The sequence below is a fragment of the Hypanus sabinus genome, chromosome X1 (assembly GCF_030144855.1).
Source record: "Hypanus sabinus isolate sHypSab1 chromosome X1, sHypSab1.hap1, whole genome shotgun sequence".
In the NCBI taxonomy this organism is placed as follows: Eukaryota; Metazoa; Chordata; class Chondrichthyes; order Myliobatiformes; family Dasyatidae; genus Hypanus; species Hypanus sabinus.
This window is the reverse complement of record NC_082738.1, coordinates 15,277,782-15,295,008: the sequence shown is the minus strand read 5'-3', so window position 1 is coordinate 15,295,008 and position 17,227 is coordinate 15,277,782. Positions and strand designations below refer to the sequence as shown.

General features: G+C 39.9%; 1 protein-coding gene across 4 annotated transcripts in view; it reads right to left on the bottom strand.

Annotated features, from left to right (window-relative positions):
- Positions 1-17,227, bottom strand: part of LOC132384617 (spermatogenesis-associated serine-rich protein 2-like) — a 115,234-nt gene continuing 98,007 nt past the window's right edge. For all 4 annotated transcript variants that reach the window (XM_059955888.1, XM_059955886.1, XM_059955887.1 and 1 more), the window contains 3 exons: positions 12,819-12,921; positions 6,139-6,359; positions 1-2,277 (listed from right to left, as the gene is read on the bottom strand). In XM_059955888.1, the coding sequence (XP_059811871.1) occupies positions 1,966-2,277; positions 6,139-6,359; positions 12,819-12,921 (636 nt within the window). In that variant the 3' untranslated portion in view covers positions 1-1,965. The remainder of the gene's footprint in view (positions 2,278-6,138; positions 6,360-12,818; positions 12,922-17,227) is intronic.

The following is a 17,227-nucleotide window of genomic DNA, read 5'->3' as shown; positions in this document are numbered from 1 at the left end:
TTTAGAATACAGCTTCTTTATTCATTAATTAAATTTTAAATACATGACACAAGTCAAGAAGAAACTGGCACTAAGAGGGAGCAGCAGTTCCACTGCCTGAAATGCAATCATTATGTACTGACATTCCATAAATTGGAGGATTCAGATTCAAACAGGTAAATTGGAATCAAGTTTAAAATAATTCCCAGAGCTGCAACTGCACTCTCAATTATTGGTCTGGTCCCAGGTAAACAGCTGAAATACTAGAAATAAAATGCTCCCAATGAATCTGTGGCATGATCCCTTGCTTTAACACCAATGTAGAGGTTAATCATAACAATTACACTTAAACTAGCTAATTCACACTTTAGAATGACTTCTACCCATGTGATACAAACTTAATTTGAAAACTTGGGCTCTTGGTTTCCTTGTCATTAGTCAGAAATCAACATTACTGGTCTGAAGAAACGAACTGACACCAACTCAGTTTGAAAGATACAACATTTTAACATAGCTTTCAATTTAAAAAGATATGAATTAATTCCTGTGCTTCACATTTCAACCTCAATTAGTCTGCATTACAGGCATAGAACAGGGACAGTCTTAAACACCCCTCATGACTAATATGAAGCTAATCAAAGCAATCAGGCTAGATTTCTTTTGTTATATCACCTGTTTCTGAGAAATAAAAGGAGGAATTAATTTTTTTTTTAAAACAAGCAAAATAAAATCTTCTGGACAGGTCAGTACTCCAAGAACATCCATTCATGAGGTTGCCTACAGATTTTCTGCTTTATGCTTTTTAATTTACTGGTGGTAATGGAGTTTGGAATTTAAAACTTCTGTTGAGATGATGTTGCTCATGATCAGATTCCCCTCACACTTGGGTCTTAGTGGTTCAAGGGCATCTCAGACCTGCAGCAGTTTATTCTTCAAGGGTGCATGATAAATGTTTAGCAGCATCACACACACTTCTGCTACCCTGACATATAAAATACACTTTGGGAGGAAATTCTGGATCACTTCAGATGTATAGTGCCAAAAGTGGATTTAAACTTGTCAGAGGCAATTGCATTTCTATTCTGGAAGAACTACAGAAACACTATGTAACAGAACAGCGGCCAATACAAGTTAATAACACAGATACAACAAACTTTCTATCAATTCTTCTGTTCACACAAGTTTCAACTGCAGTGGGAAGTAGTTTTGCCTTTACATCCACACTAAATCTGTGGGACTGAAATTTAACGTTATGGCAGGAAAGGTAGCAGAGTGTGTCTGTCCAAATGCTATACTCTGCTACTTAGCAGCAAGACCCTGGCTCAGAATTCAGCCTTTCAACTACACTGCAAGTGTAAAGGGAAATCACTTTGCATCTACGTCTATAGTGACAGAGTGAATACTAAAGTGAACAGGAGGAAATGCTGATCTGGCATCCTCTGGCATGTTGTCTTCTGCACACAATACACAGCTCAGAATGTTCACTAAAACAGTTTTATCCAAATACATCATCAATATCTGAAATAAGACAAAACGATCATGTGCCCTGCTTCAATCAGTGATCTCTATAGACCTATGGCAGCAAAGTTTAAGGTCTTTGGTCCTTTGTTTTGTAATTGTGGCCTGGAAAATTAAGTGGTTGTGATACATACTCAAGGTCCAAGGCACTTTCATTCTGAACAGTTTGAGGTACAGTGATTTATTGGGGATGAGGAAACATGAGCATGTGAAGTAAAGCCAACCAATTTAGCAATGACAGATCAAGCAACAATGTCTTAAAGAACATATCTAAGATACAGCTAAGTGCTGCTCCCTCTTCAAGACATTATCAATTCAAAAACTTCATGAACATTTGGAAAATTTAATCTAGAAAGAAATAGATCAAGATAAATTCAAAAGTGGCAAACACAAGGTGAATGTAAACTCATTTTTGGGGTTTAATCACATCTATCTGGATGGTGATTTGTTACTAGATATCAGAATTCTTCATGAGTTCGCAGGAGCTTCATTTCCACTTGATCTTGGCCTACGTTGAGGGAGGGCATTGGCAGGAGCAGGAGGTAAAGAGGGCTGCCTGGAGGCAGAAGCCATAACTGTGCCATTTGGAGCAGTAGAATCCACTTGGGTCTTCTCAGTATTAAAGCTCTGACGTGTGGGATGAGGATTGTAGTGAGTCTTGGAATAATTCCTGGGTCCATTACGGTACCGTTTCTTATTATCATTTCTTCCATTGTGGCTTTGGCCACTTATCCCATTCTCTCTAGATCGGTAACCTGATCTCCTGTTTCCAAGAGGCACCTATAAGGGCAAAACACTTCAATTAATCGATACACTTCTTATTTTAATCCCTCCTAATATCCCCGGTGCCTCTGTATGTTTACTGTTAGTCAATTTAACTCATATGTCCATGGATATTATTGTCTACCCAAATGTGAAATGCATTTTCAGCAAGTCATCTGCAATCTCAAGAGCACCAGCAAATGTTTACACTGGGAAGGGAAACAATGACAGATAACAGAATGTTTCAGATTCAGTGCAGTAAACACAAGATTATAGCATTGCCCCACTCTGTTTTGGGTTCCATGTATACCAGCTAAAGTACCGAACTGCTCAGGTGGAATTTCCTCATCTATCTTCCCAAGTACAAAAGTAAGATATACTTCTAAATGTGGAATAAAGTCCACTACCCAGACATCCTACCCTGCAAAAACCCATTTCAGGGAGGTACCACCATCAGTTTATAGGAGACTCCCAGGAGAGGTGGGGTGTCTGCAATAGAGTAGCTCCTTAGCAGCCAGCTAGCTAGTTTATATAACATTAGCTATGCTAATGAACAAATGATGCCTGTTAAACTCACCTCAATGTCTTTTACATTTTAACCCACTATGGGCAATAGAAAAGTCACTGTTGCAAACAGTGCAGCGAGCAACACTCTCATTTTTGACCCCTATTAGGCAGTGGTACACTTTAGTGTAGTCTGGGGTGAAGTATGTTTTATATTTTCTTTTTTTGGACCACTCTGCCATGTCGTGCTCTTTGTCTCAGTCTCTCTCGCTCTTAAAAAAAAAAATCAACTTCCGGGATATTGTATGTAATTTGCGGGTGTCAGGGAGCTGCTAACAATATGCGGGAGAGTCCCAGAACTTCTGGAAGAGGTGGAATGTCTGACTATGCCCTTCAACTAACTGCTATGCCCTAAACACAAAAATAATAACTTACATTTATGACATCTTTAACGTGTATAAGAGCTTAAGTGCTTCAAAGATGTAATCAGTAATTATTGTATGCTTAACATAAAGTTCTCTTGAGTCTCAATCCAACTGAGCTGGTATAGAGTCCATAGCCTCAGCCTCATTAATGTCAGTCTAATGTATCTGAGCATTATCTCAGCTGGTTATCTTAAATAATCCAGGTTTGTTTGGATGAATTTGTGAACAAATGAACAATCAACTTCCTGAACTGAAACTGTTTTGTAGTTCAAAGTTTTAAACAGAGTTCTTCACATTTCAGCTGATCTGTTTTTAAAAACACAGATAACTCACTGGAATTTACAAGGATGTTGCTGCATGCCTTATGAGAATAGGTTGAGTGAACTCTGCCTTTTCTCTTTGGAGCGAAGGAGGATGAGAGGTGACCTGATAGAGGTGTCTAAGATGATGAGACATTGATCGTGTGGATAGTCAGAGGCTTTTTCCCAGGGTTGCCACAAGAGGACACAGGTTTAAAATGCTGGAGAATAGGTACAGAGAAGATGTCAGGGGTAAGTTTTTTTCTACTCAGAGAGTGGAGAGTGCGTGGAATGGGCTGCCGGCAATGGTGGTGGAGGCGGATATGATAGGGTCTTTTAAGAGGCTTTTAGATAGGTACATGGAGCTTAGTAAAATAGGGGGCTATGGGTAACACTAGGAAATTTCTAAGGTAGGGACGTGTTTGGCACAACTTTGTGGGCCAAAGGGCCTATATTGTGCTGTAGGTTTTCTATGTTTCAATGAATAAAATGTGGTGCATTTTCCAGTTTAATTCCAACATTTGGCAAGTTAGAGTTTACACACTAGAGATACAGAGGGAAGGAACTGGACTGGAAAGATGTTATTAAGCTTACATACAAAGACGGTGAGACCAATGTTTGAGTTGTGTATTTCAATACAAGGAAAAGTGAATGAGCTCAGGGCACGGATCAGTATGTGGAATTATGATATTGTGGCCATTAGTGAGACTTGGTTGCAGGAGGGGCAGGACTAGCAGCTCAATGTTCCACAATTTTGTTGTTTTCAATGTGATAAGAGTGAAAGGGATTAAAGGGGGCGGGGTGGTGTGACTAGTCAGGGAAAATGTCACGGCAGTGCTTAGTCAGATAGACTGGAGAACTCAACTAGTGAGGCTTTATGGGTGGAACTGAGTAATAAGAAAGGTATGAACACATTAATGGGGTTATATTATAGACCACCTTAGTCTGAAGAATTTAGGGGAACAAGTTTGTAGAGAGATTGTTGCAAGAGGATGTTGCAAGAAACTAAGGTTGTTATAGTGGGTGATTTTAACTTTCCACATATTGACTGGGAATTCCATACTGTAAAATGACTAGATGGGGTAGAGTTTGTAAATTATGTTCAGGAAGGTTTCCTTCATCAGTACATAGAAGTCCCAACTTGAGAATGTGCAGCACTAGATATCCTACTAGGGAATGAATCAGGGCAGGTGACAGAAGTTTGTGTAGGGGAATGCTTTGCATTTAGTGATCATAATGCCATTAGTTTCATGGTAATTATAGAAAAGGAAAGGTCTGGTCCTCGAGTTGAGATTCTAAATTGGAGAAAGGCCAATTATGACTCTATCAGAAAGGATCTGGCAAGTGTGGATTGTGACAGGTTGTTTTCTGGCAAAGGTGTACTTGGTAAGAGGGAGGAATTTAAAAGTAAAATTTTCCAGAGTACAAAGTTTACATGTTCCTGTCAGAATAAAAGGCAAGTCGACAAGGTTTAGAGAACCTTGGCTTTTGAGAGATATTGAGGCCCTGGTTAAGGAGGTGGTGACTAGTGGTCTGCTGCAGGGATCGGTGCTGGGTCCATTGTTGTTTGTCATCTATATCAATGATCTGGATGGTAATGTGATCAACTGGATCAGCAAATTTGTGGATGACACCAAGATTGGGGTGTAGTGGACAGTGAGGAAGCCCAGAGGGATTTGCATCAGCTGGAAAAATGGGCTGAAAAATGGCAAATGGAATTTACCGCAGACAAATTCGTGGTGTCACAGGTTGATATGGTTGTAAAGAAAGCTTTTGGCATTTTGGCCTTTATAAATCAAAGTACGAGTAACAGGAGTTGAGATGTTATGTTAAAGTTGTACAAGACATTGATGAAGTCAAATTTTGCCTACCAATAGGGAGGATATCAATAAGGTTGAATGAGTACAGAGAAAATATACAAGAATGTTGCTGGGTCTTGAGGACCTGAGTTTATAGGGAAAGGTTGAATAGGCAGGACTTTAATCCCTGGAGTGTAGAAGAATAAGGGGAGATTTGATGGAAGTATACAAAATTATGAGTATAGATAGGGTAAATGCAAGCAGGCTTTTTCCACTGAGGTTGGGGGAGACTAGAACTAGAGGTCATAGGTTAAGGGTGAAGGGTGAAATGTTTAAGGGGAACTTCTTTGCTCAGAGGGTGGTGAAAGTGAACAATTATATATTATATTGTAGCAATATGAAAACAGTTTTTGAAATAATGAAAGTGGTGGCAAATTAATATTTTAGTCTGTTCATTTCACTTTTTGATAAAGCATTTGAACAAATATTGTTCACAGAGGAATTCAATCTCTCTCTAAAAGTTTTGAGAGACCTTTTCATTATCCTACAGCCAACTAAGACTGACAGATTAGGTACTTCCCTTGAGTTCTCTAAATTCACCAGTAGGCCCGCGAAAGTGGTTTTAAATTTGTGTTGACTTTTTGGAAATTAAATTCACTTCAGCTCGATGTCCTTTTACACGACTTGAAATTGCTGAACTGAGAACTAACAACCCCATCACCACATTCTTGAGTGGTTTTTGTTCATAAAAATACACTAACTCAAAACAATGCAATTACTACAATTACATATGGCTCTATGTGAGATGGGTGGGGAGAAATCAGATATTGGGAGAACACCAGCAGTATGTACCGATCGATTTGATGGGAAAAATTGGTTTCCATAGTTTGTTGCAGCAGTGGAACCATCCCCTGAACCATCTCCTGACGACTGGTTGTTTTTTGCTGTTTTAGTAAAAGTAGGGTTTGCTGAACAGTTAGTTGTAGCTGATGCACCACTTTGATTTGTTACAGGCACAGATGACACAGAGCCACATCTTGATCTGGCAGAGTAATTGTTCTTGGGATGAGACACTGTAACAAAACAGAACACACATTAGAAAAACTATTTTTTAGCTTAAAAAAGCCTTGAGCTGAAATATGGTTGGAATCCAAACAATAGGCTCACATTTACCAGCCTTAACTACCCAAATATTACCTCCTGCCCATTCACTTCCACCTTTTATCTCCAATCCTTTGCCTCCTTCCCACCTACCCACAGTAAATATCCAAAATTTGAGATCCAGCATCGGAAAACTCCATACCTCCCAATCCCACAGAGGGAGGATATTGAATGGTGTGGAGGAACCAAGAGACCTTTGAGTGTTTGTGCCAGATCCTTAAAAGTAGAACAAGTTGATAAGGTGTTTAAAAAGGCACGCAGAATGCTTTCATTCATCAGCCAAGGCACAGAATAAATGAGTAGGATGGTTATGCTATAATAAGCCTTAGTTAGGTAACAGCTTGAGTCCAGCCCACTGTTCTGGTCTCCGTGCTACAGGAAAAATATGATTGCGGAGAGGGTGCAAAGAAGATTACAAATGGGGTTCCAAGACTGGGAAATTATAGGCCTGAGGAAAGACTGTACAAACTGGAGTTTCCTTCTGAACAGAGGAGGCTGAGGGGGACATTAATTGAAGTGTGGAAAATTCTGGGGAGGCAACCTATAGTAAATAGGAAGAACAGTTTCCCTTTGCAGCAGGGGCCAAAAAAAGCAGCAAAAAAAAAGGCAAGGGGACGCAGGGACAAAGTAATTGGTGGAGGATTAGAGGGAAAAAATGGTGGAGTTCTTGAACTCACTGCTTGAAAGGGTTGACAGAAACAGAAACTTTCAATACATTTAAACAGTCCTTGGATGCATACTTGGAAAGAAACCAGGTACACAATACTGAAAATTGAACCTTTTCCTTCTGATAAAATGTGCCAGTGATAAATAAAGTTATTCAGAATGCCAGATATGCAGAATTCTATATGTCATGAATGATTCCTCTTCTTCTAAAATCAGTAAAGAACTATTCTTCAGGAAATGTTTCAACTGCCAAAATTCCCACCTAGCTAGTCCTCGAGTCACCAAATGCTCTCTACAAGCATTCTCTGCATATACTCTCATGAAAGATCAGTGGCCTAGTGTTAATTGCTTGCTTGTTTGCTTGCCATGAATGATGTCTGACTTATTGGGAGTTCCAGCATTTGGCCTATTACACTCCTAATTCTTAATGCCGATTTTCAGAATCTTCAGCATTTTTATTTATGGAAGTACCACTTTTATGATAAAACCCAATCTGAAAATTAAAAAAAAAATAGAATATTACCCTGCAGATTTTAATTGGTCTTTTGCTGGCTTTTTGTATTTTTTGTACAGCTGTGAAATTATACCCACAAACAGCCAGCGAGTGATACATAAATGTTAACCAGTGGTCATGCTGAAATCAGTGTCTGTGGAGTTGCAGGTACTTACTGCGAATTGAAAACATAACAGCATAACTAATGCATTCAACTGAACAACACCTTCAGGCCAACCAAGGATGCTCTGCAAAATACCCACTGTGCACACTCAACTGCACGATCAGGTGCCCTTGTGATTAGTTTATGATCAAGCAAAAATGTATGATTTAAAAAAAATACAAGTATGTTTTCAGAGCCACAGAATAATGCACAGCACTTGAAATGAACTGACCACTGTAACCTGCATGATATGTAGGCAGCCATTCATGCATGGGAGGGTCCCCACTAACAATAATGCGATCGATGGCCAGTCAATGCTTTTTTTTTGTTTTCTTCAGGTAAAAATATTGGCCACAACATAGTTTACTCTTCAAATTTGATTACTAGATCTTTTTCATTCAGATGAGCAGACAAAGGAGTTGGCTATGTACCTGCTTGTTTCTGGTGGCTCCTAACACTCACTGGTGCACTAAAGTGTCAGCATATACTACACATCCAAGTCCTTTTGGCTCTACTAGGCTGGAGAGCTATTGCTAAATTGAATGCAGTACAAATTTTCACTAGGAGGCATCTTAAGTTTATAGCAAAATACTGAAATCACTGTTTGAGATCCGGTCCTGTTTTTGATCTGGTACTTCAATATTGCTGTGAATTTACTTTCCATGATGCAGGACCATAGTATTTTAAGACTTTTCTTGTCTCATACAACAGCTGTTTTGTGTAAAGTTACATTTACAGTATGGGAATATCAGTGTTTTCTTGCCAGTCTTGCCCTCAGACCAAATTTTTGAGGTATTTTCACACATCTGTTCAGTTTTGAACAAATATCAGTGCTTGGACCAACTATAGTTACAGACATCCAGCATTTGTTTACTGCAGAATATTGCGCTCTTCTGCGCATGCAGAATTTGTGCGCCACTGTGCAATTGAGTAGCTTCCGCTGCTGGCTCGAGATAAAATTGCATGATGCCAAATAACTGCTTCCTATCTTTAGGCAGAGATGCACTGCAGATATTGTTCATGTAAATTATACTAAAGCACAATATAAAAGCATAAATACAGAATCGAAGCAAGAAAGGGAAGAAAGGCCAGACTCCATAACAGCTCCAGGAATATACAATTCATTTCAGGAATTGCCAGCCTGAGGCTGCTGAATTAAGAAAGGAGAATCATAGTAATTCTGAAGACTGGAGAGAAATTAATCAACAGGTTTGTTTGTTTTTTTAAATGTGACACGTTCAACAGATTTTGATAGTTTGCAGAGTGAGAATTTACTCAGTGAGAAACTTGCTCTCACAAAGAATCTATGGGAAGTGCAGTGGTTTTGCTACACATCGGAGAGAGCTTTAAATCTTTCAAACTCATGTCCCATGAAGCTAACACTCTGAAAACTAAATCTTGCACTTCATGTGACATGATATCTGATATCCATGAAAAAAATTGATGAACCATTAATTGAATATACCATTCTCACTCTCTTCAAGTATCTTGAAGTTGCCTCAAATTTGTGCCCATTCTATGTTTTAATCCCTCCAAACAGTATTCTACTGCTCCCACAAAAAATGCTCGAAGTCACAAATGACATCATATGTAACTGTCACACTTTCTTCCTTAACTCATTGATAACCATGAATTTAGATGCCCTCAACATTCTCATCCACCATCATTATTTTAGCCTGCTGGCTAGCACCGCACTTGGCTGTTTTCAATATCTATACACTTACCCACAGTGGCTTCTCTTGTCCTGTGTCACCGCAGGCAGTGTCGTTGACCTTCTACTTCTTGCCCACAACTTTGTCAACACCATCCCAAAATATCGCGCCAGAAGACAGACAACTCCACTTCACCACCTCAACCCTGACTCATTCACTATCTTCATATTGAGAGGCTGCTTATCTGAAGTCCAGGATAATCATAAGTGATCAAGGTGACTAGAAGTAGATATCTTTGGCTTCGAAAACTCTTTTTGTCAACCGTTCCAAACATCTCCCTGGCAACTGCCTGAGGCTTAATTAGATTATTTGCCATCTGGGAGCCACTTTGACCCTGGATGAGCCAAAGATTACATATCTCCACCATTATTAAGACCATTTATTTCAATTTCCATAACGTTGCCAGTCTTTGCCCATGAGGGATCATACGCAGAGAGAGCGAGCAATTTCAAGCTCCTGAGTGTCAACATCAAGGATCTATCCTGGGCCCAACATATCGATGCAGCTACAAAGAAGGCATAAAAGCTGCTATATTTCATTAGGAGTTTGAAGAGATTTAGTATGTCACCAAAGACACTCGCAAATTTCTACAGATGTACTGTGGAGAGCATTCTAACTGGCTGCATCACTCTCTGGCATGGGTGTGGGGGGGGGGGGGGTACTGCACAGGACTGAAAGCTACAGAGGTTATAAAATTAGTCAGCTCCATCATGGGCACTAGCCTCCGTAGTATCCAGGACATCAAGGTGTGATGTCACAAAAAGACACATCCACCAATAAAGACCCCTGTCACTATGAACATGCCCTCTCCTCACTGTTACCATCAAGAAAGTACATACTCAATGATTCAGGAACAGCTTCTTCCCTACTGCCATCCGATTCCTAAATGGACATTGAATCCATGAACACTACTTTTAAATTAAAAAAGATATACACACAGTAATTGTTTTTTCCTCTCTATGCATTACAATGTACTTCTGCCACAAAGACAACACGTTTCACAACATGCCAGTGATATTAAACCCGATTCTGATGTCTCAGCTACTTTGTTGCAGACATTCGGCTATCTATAAATTTGAAGTCATCCCAAACTTCCCTGCCTATTGCATCAATTAGTACCAAGTCTTGTTTACAAACTCTCTCACCCCTGTTGATCTGCATTGGCTCCCTGTTTAACAATATCTCAGGCTTAAAATTCTCATTTTCAAATCTGTGAAGTCTCATTCAAATTCTTATTTCTGTAATTACCTCGAGTCTTGGAACTCGAGATATCTGCACCCTTCCAATTCTTGCCTCTTGTTCATCTCCGGTTTTATTACCGTGCCCCAGTCCCTGCTAAAGCCTTAAATTGTGATTTTCCTACAAGCTCTTTGCCTCCCCAACCACAAATTGCTAAGCTTTCTGCCTGTGCGCCTTGGTATCAATTTTAATTTAAAAAATTCACTGTAAGTTTTGTTTTATTGATCAATATAACCTGTTGCAGGGAACTCTTGCTAGCTTCCAGCTTCCATTTGGAAGAATTCATTTGGGTAATGTAAAGCAAATAATGAAGGGCATCATGGTCAAGTACTACACAAAATACTGGAGGAACTCAACACGACCTACTGAGTTCTGCCAGTATTTTGAATGTGTTGCTCTGGATTTCCAGCATCTGCAGAATCTATTGTGTTACCATTACGTCCCATACTGGCAGTTCAGTTTTTGAATACATGTATTTTTTTTCCTTGCACTTGAGACAAGCAAGGAGTGCAACAGAAATTAACATCCACTTATTATTCTCTGAATGTTTCATCATTTGTCCTTCAGATTATTTTATCTTTACAAGCCAAAAACCACTAAAAGTCAATGACGACAACCACACATTTCTACTTATTTGTTCCTTCTAATAGGCAAACATGATCAAATGTAACTTTTGAAATTGCAATGAACTAGTTGTACATGGCTCTGTAGCTTTTCTGGAAGGAATTATCTGTGGCTGCAAAAACACTGAGTACATTCCAAGATTACCATATCAGAAATATAAAAATTTGTGCTATGCTTCAAGAAATGTTACTTTGTTTTTCCTTCTGAAGCTGTCAGCACCTTTCAGGAACATCCAAGGTCCAAGAGCAAGTAATATTTCTGACCAATCCGTTCTGCAAGATCTATACATATTAGGCTCTCTTGCAGATTTTAACAAGGTCATGTCTCACTGCACTCTGCAAAGACTTACCAACAAAAGTAGGTATGTACGTACAGCATACAGCCTCTCACACAACACAGCACACAAACTGAGGCTTGGTCAAAGAGATGGGTCACACGAAGCACCTTTGAGGATAGAAAAATGGAGGAACTCAGGGAAAGTCGAGGACTTTGCAATCTACGGGCCGTGATACCACTTGTGATTAAAATTGTGACGATGACAGAAACTAGAAGGATAATGAGAATTTTAAATTGCTTTTGAGGAAGCAAAGCCTTAGTGTTGTGCACAAAGCAATGCATTGGAATACTGAAGCTTCAAATGCAACAAAAGCATGTATGAGAGTTTCAGCAGTAGATAGGCTGAGACTCGGACACAATTCATTCACTAGCTTAGAGGACAAGTTAGGGACATGGAGTCTAAAGCTCATTATGGGTAAATATGGCAGGAAGGTTTCAACCTGTATTGCTTAGCTTCAGGCATAGGGAGTTGACCAGAGAAGAGAGATTGTGACAGGGAAATTAAGAAAATGACAATTATTCCCAATAATGAGTTTGAGGATACTGTTACTCTTCTAGCACTGAATGCTGGACAAGTCGTTTGATAGCTTGGGGCCAGTGAAGGGTAAAAGCACTGAGGTAGGGTTGATTGTTGTCACCCTATGCATGGAAAATCAATGCAGTGGCATGCATGAAGTGAGGACCACAGCTTGAGGAATACCAGAGGTAAAGATATGTGCATGGGAACTGTGGCAATGCTGGCAATTCTCTGGGTACAGCAGGAAAGAATGTAACTAGCCAAATGCCTCACCCAAAGAAACCACAGTTGAGAAGGAGAAGAAGGCATGGTCAACCACAAAGATTGAAGATAGATTGACCATTAGTATCCTCGATGAGGTCTAAAATTGGAGAACTTTGGCATCATAAACTGAACAGTCAGCAATTCATACTCAGTTTAAAAAAAAAGTTAGCCTACAAAGTTGGCCCAACTCAGAAATCACAGAAATCTGATGCTTGTAATCAGTTCCAGTTATTTATTCCAGTGGTTTCAGCACAAATTACACAGATTAGAAATGCTCGATATCCCACCTGCAAGGTAGATTTAAATATCAAATATTATTTAAATAACTAGATGTCATATGACCAAGCCTCAGCTTACCTTGTCCAAAGGCTTGGATACTTGCTTTCAGTTCTTCCACATCACAGGTGAACTGTGCACAGCGGCCCAGGTCTTCATCGTATTTTCGTTCACTAACGAAGTGCTAGAATAATACATTTAAAAACACTCTTGCAGACAAAGTCCAGGTATATGGCAGCTTAGCTTTTTAAAATTACATAATAATTCTGACTTGTGCTACTAGCAATTTGAATTAGACTACTGTACATTTCATGACAAATATTAAAAAATGAGCCACCATTGTTTCATGCAGCTGTCAATTCCACTTCAGAACACTAAGTAAACAAAAAAGATAAATCAAAGACAAATCCAGAGTTTATCAAATCCTAGCACTATTTAATTAAGTGCCCACATTTATACCACATACAGTACAAACACCTTTAGTTTAATGCTTCTGAAAGGTGCAGACAGCAGGTAGTTGGGTGACATCAAGAAAGTTTAAGGGTGGGACAGGGGCTGCAGGACTCCTGTGACCACTCCCCTTACTAACAGGCATCTTGTTTTAGATACCATTGGGGGGTGGTGGGACAGTGGTACAGTGATTAGCTCTGATGCACAGCAGGGAAGGTTGAGATGAAGAGCTGTAGCAATAGGAGAGGTGATAGTCAGGGGACAGGAAATTATGTAGCAGTGACCAAGACTCCAGGATGGTGAGTTGCTTCCCAGGTGCGCAGTTGCAGAACATTTTCAAAGGGGATGCTGAGCACCCAGGAAGTCATTGTACAAGGGTACCAACAACATGGGGAAAAAAAGTGATGAGATCCTGCAGAGTGACTATTGGTAGTTAGGCAGAGGATAAAAAGCAGGACCTCAAAGTAATCTCTGGATTACTGCCAGTCCTACACAGTAGTGTGGGTAGGAAGAAGAGGATAGAGCAGGAATAAGATGAGACAGGAATAGGAGGATAGGGCAGATAAGGCGTGGTTGTGGAGACTAGATGGGTAGAAATTGAAAATAAAAAGGGGATGATCACCTTGATGAAATTGTTCTACAAGCTCCCTCAATAGTCAGTGGGAGTTGGAGGTGCAAATATGTAGGGAGATTACAGATTGTTGTGGGAACAATAGGGTCATACGAGTTGATTATAAACCTCCCTCAATATTGACTGAGACTGCAATAAAGCTGAGGATTGGAAGGGCAGAATTTGTTAGATGTGTCCAGGAAAAGTTTTTTCAAGCAATACGTTTCTGTGCTGTATATATTCTATGGTTCTATGCAGAAGGCCCTACTAGAGAAGGGGCAACATAACCACCTCCTGGGAGATGAGTCTGGGTAAGTGGCTGAAGCAAGAGTGGGGGAGCACTTTGTGATCAGTGACCATAATTCTATTAGTTTTTAAATAATCATGGAAAAGATAGGATTAGTCCGCAAGTTAAAATCTTTAATTGCGACAAGGCTAATTTTGATGGCATTAGACAGGAATTTGCAAAAGTTGATTGGGAGAGTCTTGTTTACAGATAAAGGAACAGCTGGCAAATTGGATGCTTTTAAAAGCAAGATACAGAGAGCTTAGGGCCAGCACGTCCCTGTCAGTGTGAAGGGCAAGGCTAGCAGGATTAGGGAAACTGAATGGTTCCTCATTGTTTAACCCAATTAGGGATGCCAGACTTGACCAGGGAAAGGGATGTTCAAAGTAATATATACCACCATATACAGCTCATATTCATTTTCTTGTGAACATACACAATAAATCCAAAAAAGAAACATAATACAGTCAATGAAAGACCACACCCAACAGAACAGATAACCAATGTACAAAAGACAACAAAATGTGTAAATATAAAAGAGGAAAATAAATAAGCAATAAACATCAGGAACATGAGATGAAAAGTCCTTGAAAGTGACTCCATAGGTTATGAGAACAGTTCAGTGATGGGGCGAGTGAAATTGAGTGTAGTTATCCCCTCTGGTTCAAGAGCCTGATGGTTGAGGGGTAATAACTGTTCCTGAACCTGCAGGTGAGAGTCCTGAGGCTCCTGTACCACCTTCCCGAGGCTCCTGTACCACCTTCCTGATGGCAGCAGTGAGAAGAGAGCATGCCCTGGGAATTGGGTCCCTGAGACATTGAGTGAAAGTTTTACTTGGTGTCATTGGTAGGATATGGCATGTGCTAAGGGAGTGGACTGGGAAGCACTTTCCTCAGTATTGGCATTAGGGCTTGCCTCAATGCCACGAATATCTGGCCAGAGCGGGTGCTCAAAGGACTTCACTCAGCGTCTTTATCAGGTGTGGATGTCACAACTGATGCAATGCAAATGCCTCCAGATCAGATTAAGATGGACAACAAAATAGTTAAGTCTGGGTTGTCTTAGATTGCCTTTGGGTTGGATTTTAATATACCAAAGCAGACTTTACTTTGATAAGGTGACAAATAAAAGATTATTAAGATTAAGAGGGGAAGTCTGTTTATATTTAGTAGAAATGATTAGCTGGGCAGCTTGAAGACAAAGGAACAAAAGGGTATCAAGCATTTGAGTTGCATAAAGATTAGTTCCATATCACTGTTGGTCACAATGATTTTTAAAGACTCTGGAATAAAAATTAAAACTTATAAATTTGCAGGTATCAAATGGGGTAAGAGATAAATGTTTATTATTAAATTAAACAAAAAACTTAGACATGGAAAAGAATTTAACAACATGGCAACAAAATCAAAAAGGGTGATGATACAAGTCTGAAGGAGTTACATTTAAATGCATGCAGAATAAGGTAGATGATCTTGCAGTACAGTTAGAGATCGACAGGTATGACATTCTGGGCATCAGGCTGAAAGAAGATAGTTGGGAGTTTAACATCCAAGGATACACAATGTATCGAAAGGACAGGCGGTAGACAAAGAAGGTTGCGTGGCCCTGTTGGTAAAAAGAAATGAAATCAAATCCTATAAGAGGTGACACAGGATCATCAGATGTAAAATCCTTGTGGGTAGAGTCAAGGAACTGCAAAGGTTAAGAAGTTCCTGATGTGAGTTATAGACAATGGCATGCAAAAGTTTGGGCACCCCGGTCGAAATTTCTGTTATTGTGAATAGCTAAGCGAGTAAAAGATGACCTGATTTCCAAAAAGCATAAAGTTAAAGATGACACATTTCTTTAATATCTTAAGATTACTTTTTTATTTTCATCTTTTACAGTTTCAAAATAAAAAGGAAAAGGGCCTGAAGCAAAAGATTGGGCACCCTGCATGGTCAGTACTTAGTGACACCCCTTTGGCAAGTATCACAGCTTGTAAACGCTTTCTGTAGCCAGCTAAAAGTCTTTCAATTCTTGTTTGGGGGATTTTCACCCATTTTGCCTTGCAAAAGGCTTCTAGTTCTGAGAGATTCTTGGGCTGTCTTGCATGCACTGCTCTTTTGAGGTCTATCCACAGATTTTCGATGATATTTAGGTCGGGGACAGTGAGGGCCATGGCAAAACCTTTAGCTTGCACCTCTTGATGTAGTCTATTGTGGATTTTGAGGTGTGTTTAGGATCATTATCCTGTTGTAGAAGCCATCCTCTTTTCATCTTCAGCTTCCCCCCCCCCTCCACAGACGATGTGATGTTTGCTTCCAGAATTTGCTAGTATTTAATTGAATTCATTTTTCCACTACCAGTGAACGTTCCCCGTGCCACTGGCTGCGACACAAGCCCAAAGCATGATCGATCCACCCCTGTGCTTAACAGTTGGAGAGGTGTTCTTTTCATGAAATTCTGCACCTTTTTTTCTCCAAACATACCTTTGCTCATTGCTGTCAAAAAGTTCTATTTTAACTTTATCAGTCCACAGGACTTGTTTCCAAAATGTATCGGGCTTGTTTAGATGTTCCTTTGCAAACTTCTGACCCTGAATTTTGTGGTGAGGATACAGGAAAGATTTTCTTCTGATGACTCTTTTATGAAGGTCATATTTGTGCAGGTGTTGCTGCGCAGTAGAACAATGCACCACCACTCCAGGGTCTGCTAAATCTTCCTGAAGGTCTTTTGCAGTCAAACAGGGGTTTTGATTTGCCTTTCTAGCAATCCTACGAGCAGTTCTCTCGGAAAGTTTTCTTGGTCTTCCAGACCTCAACTTGACCGCCACCGTTCCAGTTAACTGCCATTTCTTAATTACATTACGAACTGAGGAAACGGCTACCTGAAAACACTTTGCTATCTTCTTATAGCCTTCTCCTGCTTTGGGGGCATCATTTATTTTAATTTTCAGAGTGCTAAACAGCTGCTTAGAGGAGCCCATGGCTGCTGATTGTTGGGACAAGGTTTCAGGAGTCAGGGTATTTATAAAGTTTTGAAATTTGCATCACCTGGCCTTTCCTAACAATGACTGTGAACAAGCCATAGTCCTAACAAGCTAATTAAGGTCCGACACCTTGGTAAAAGTTATGAGAGCTCAAATCTCTTGGGGTGCCCAAA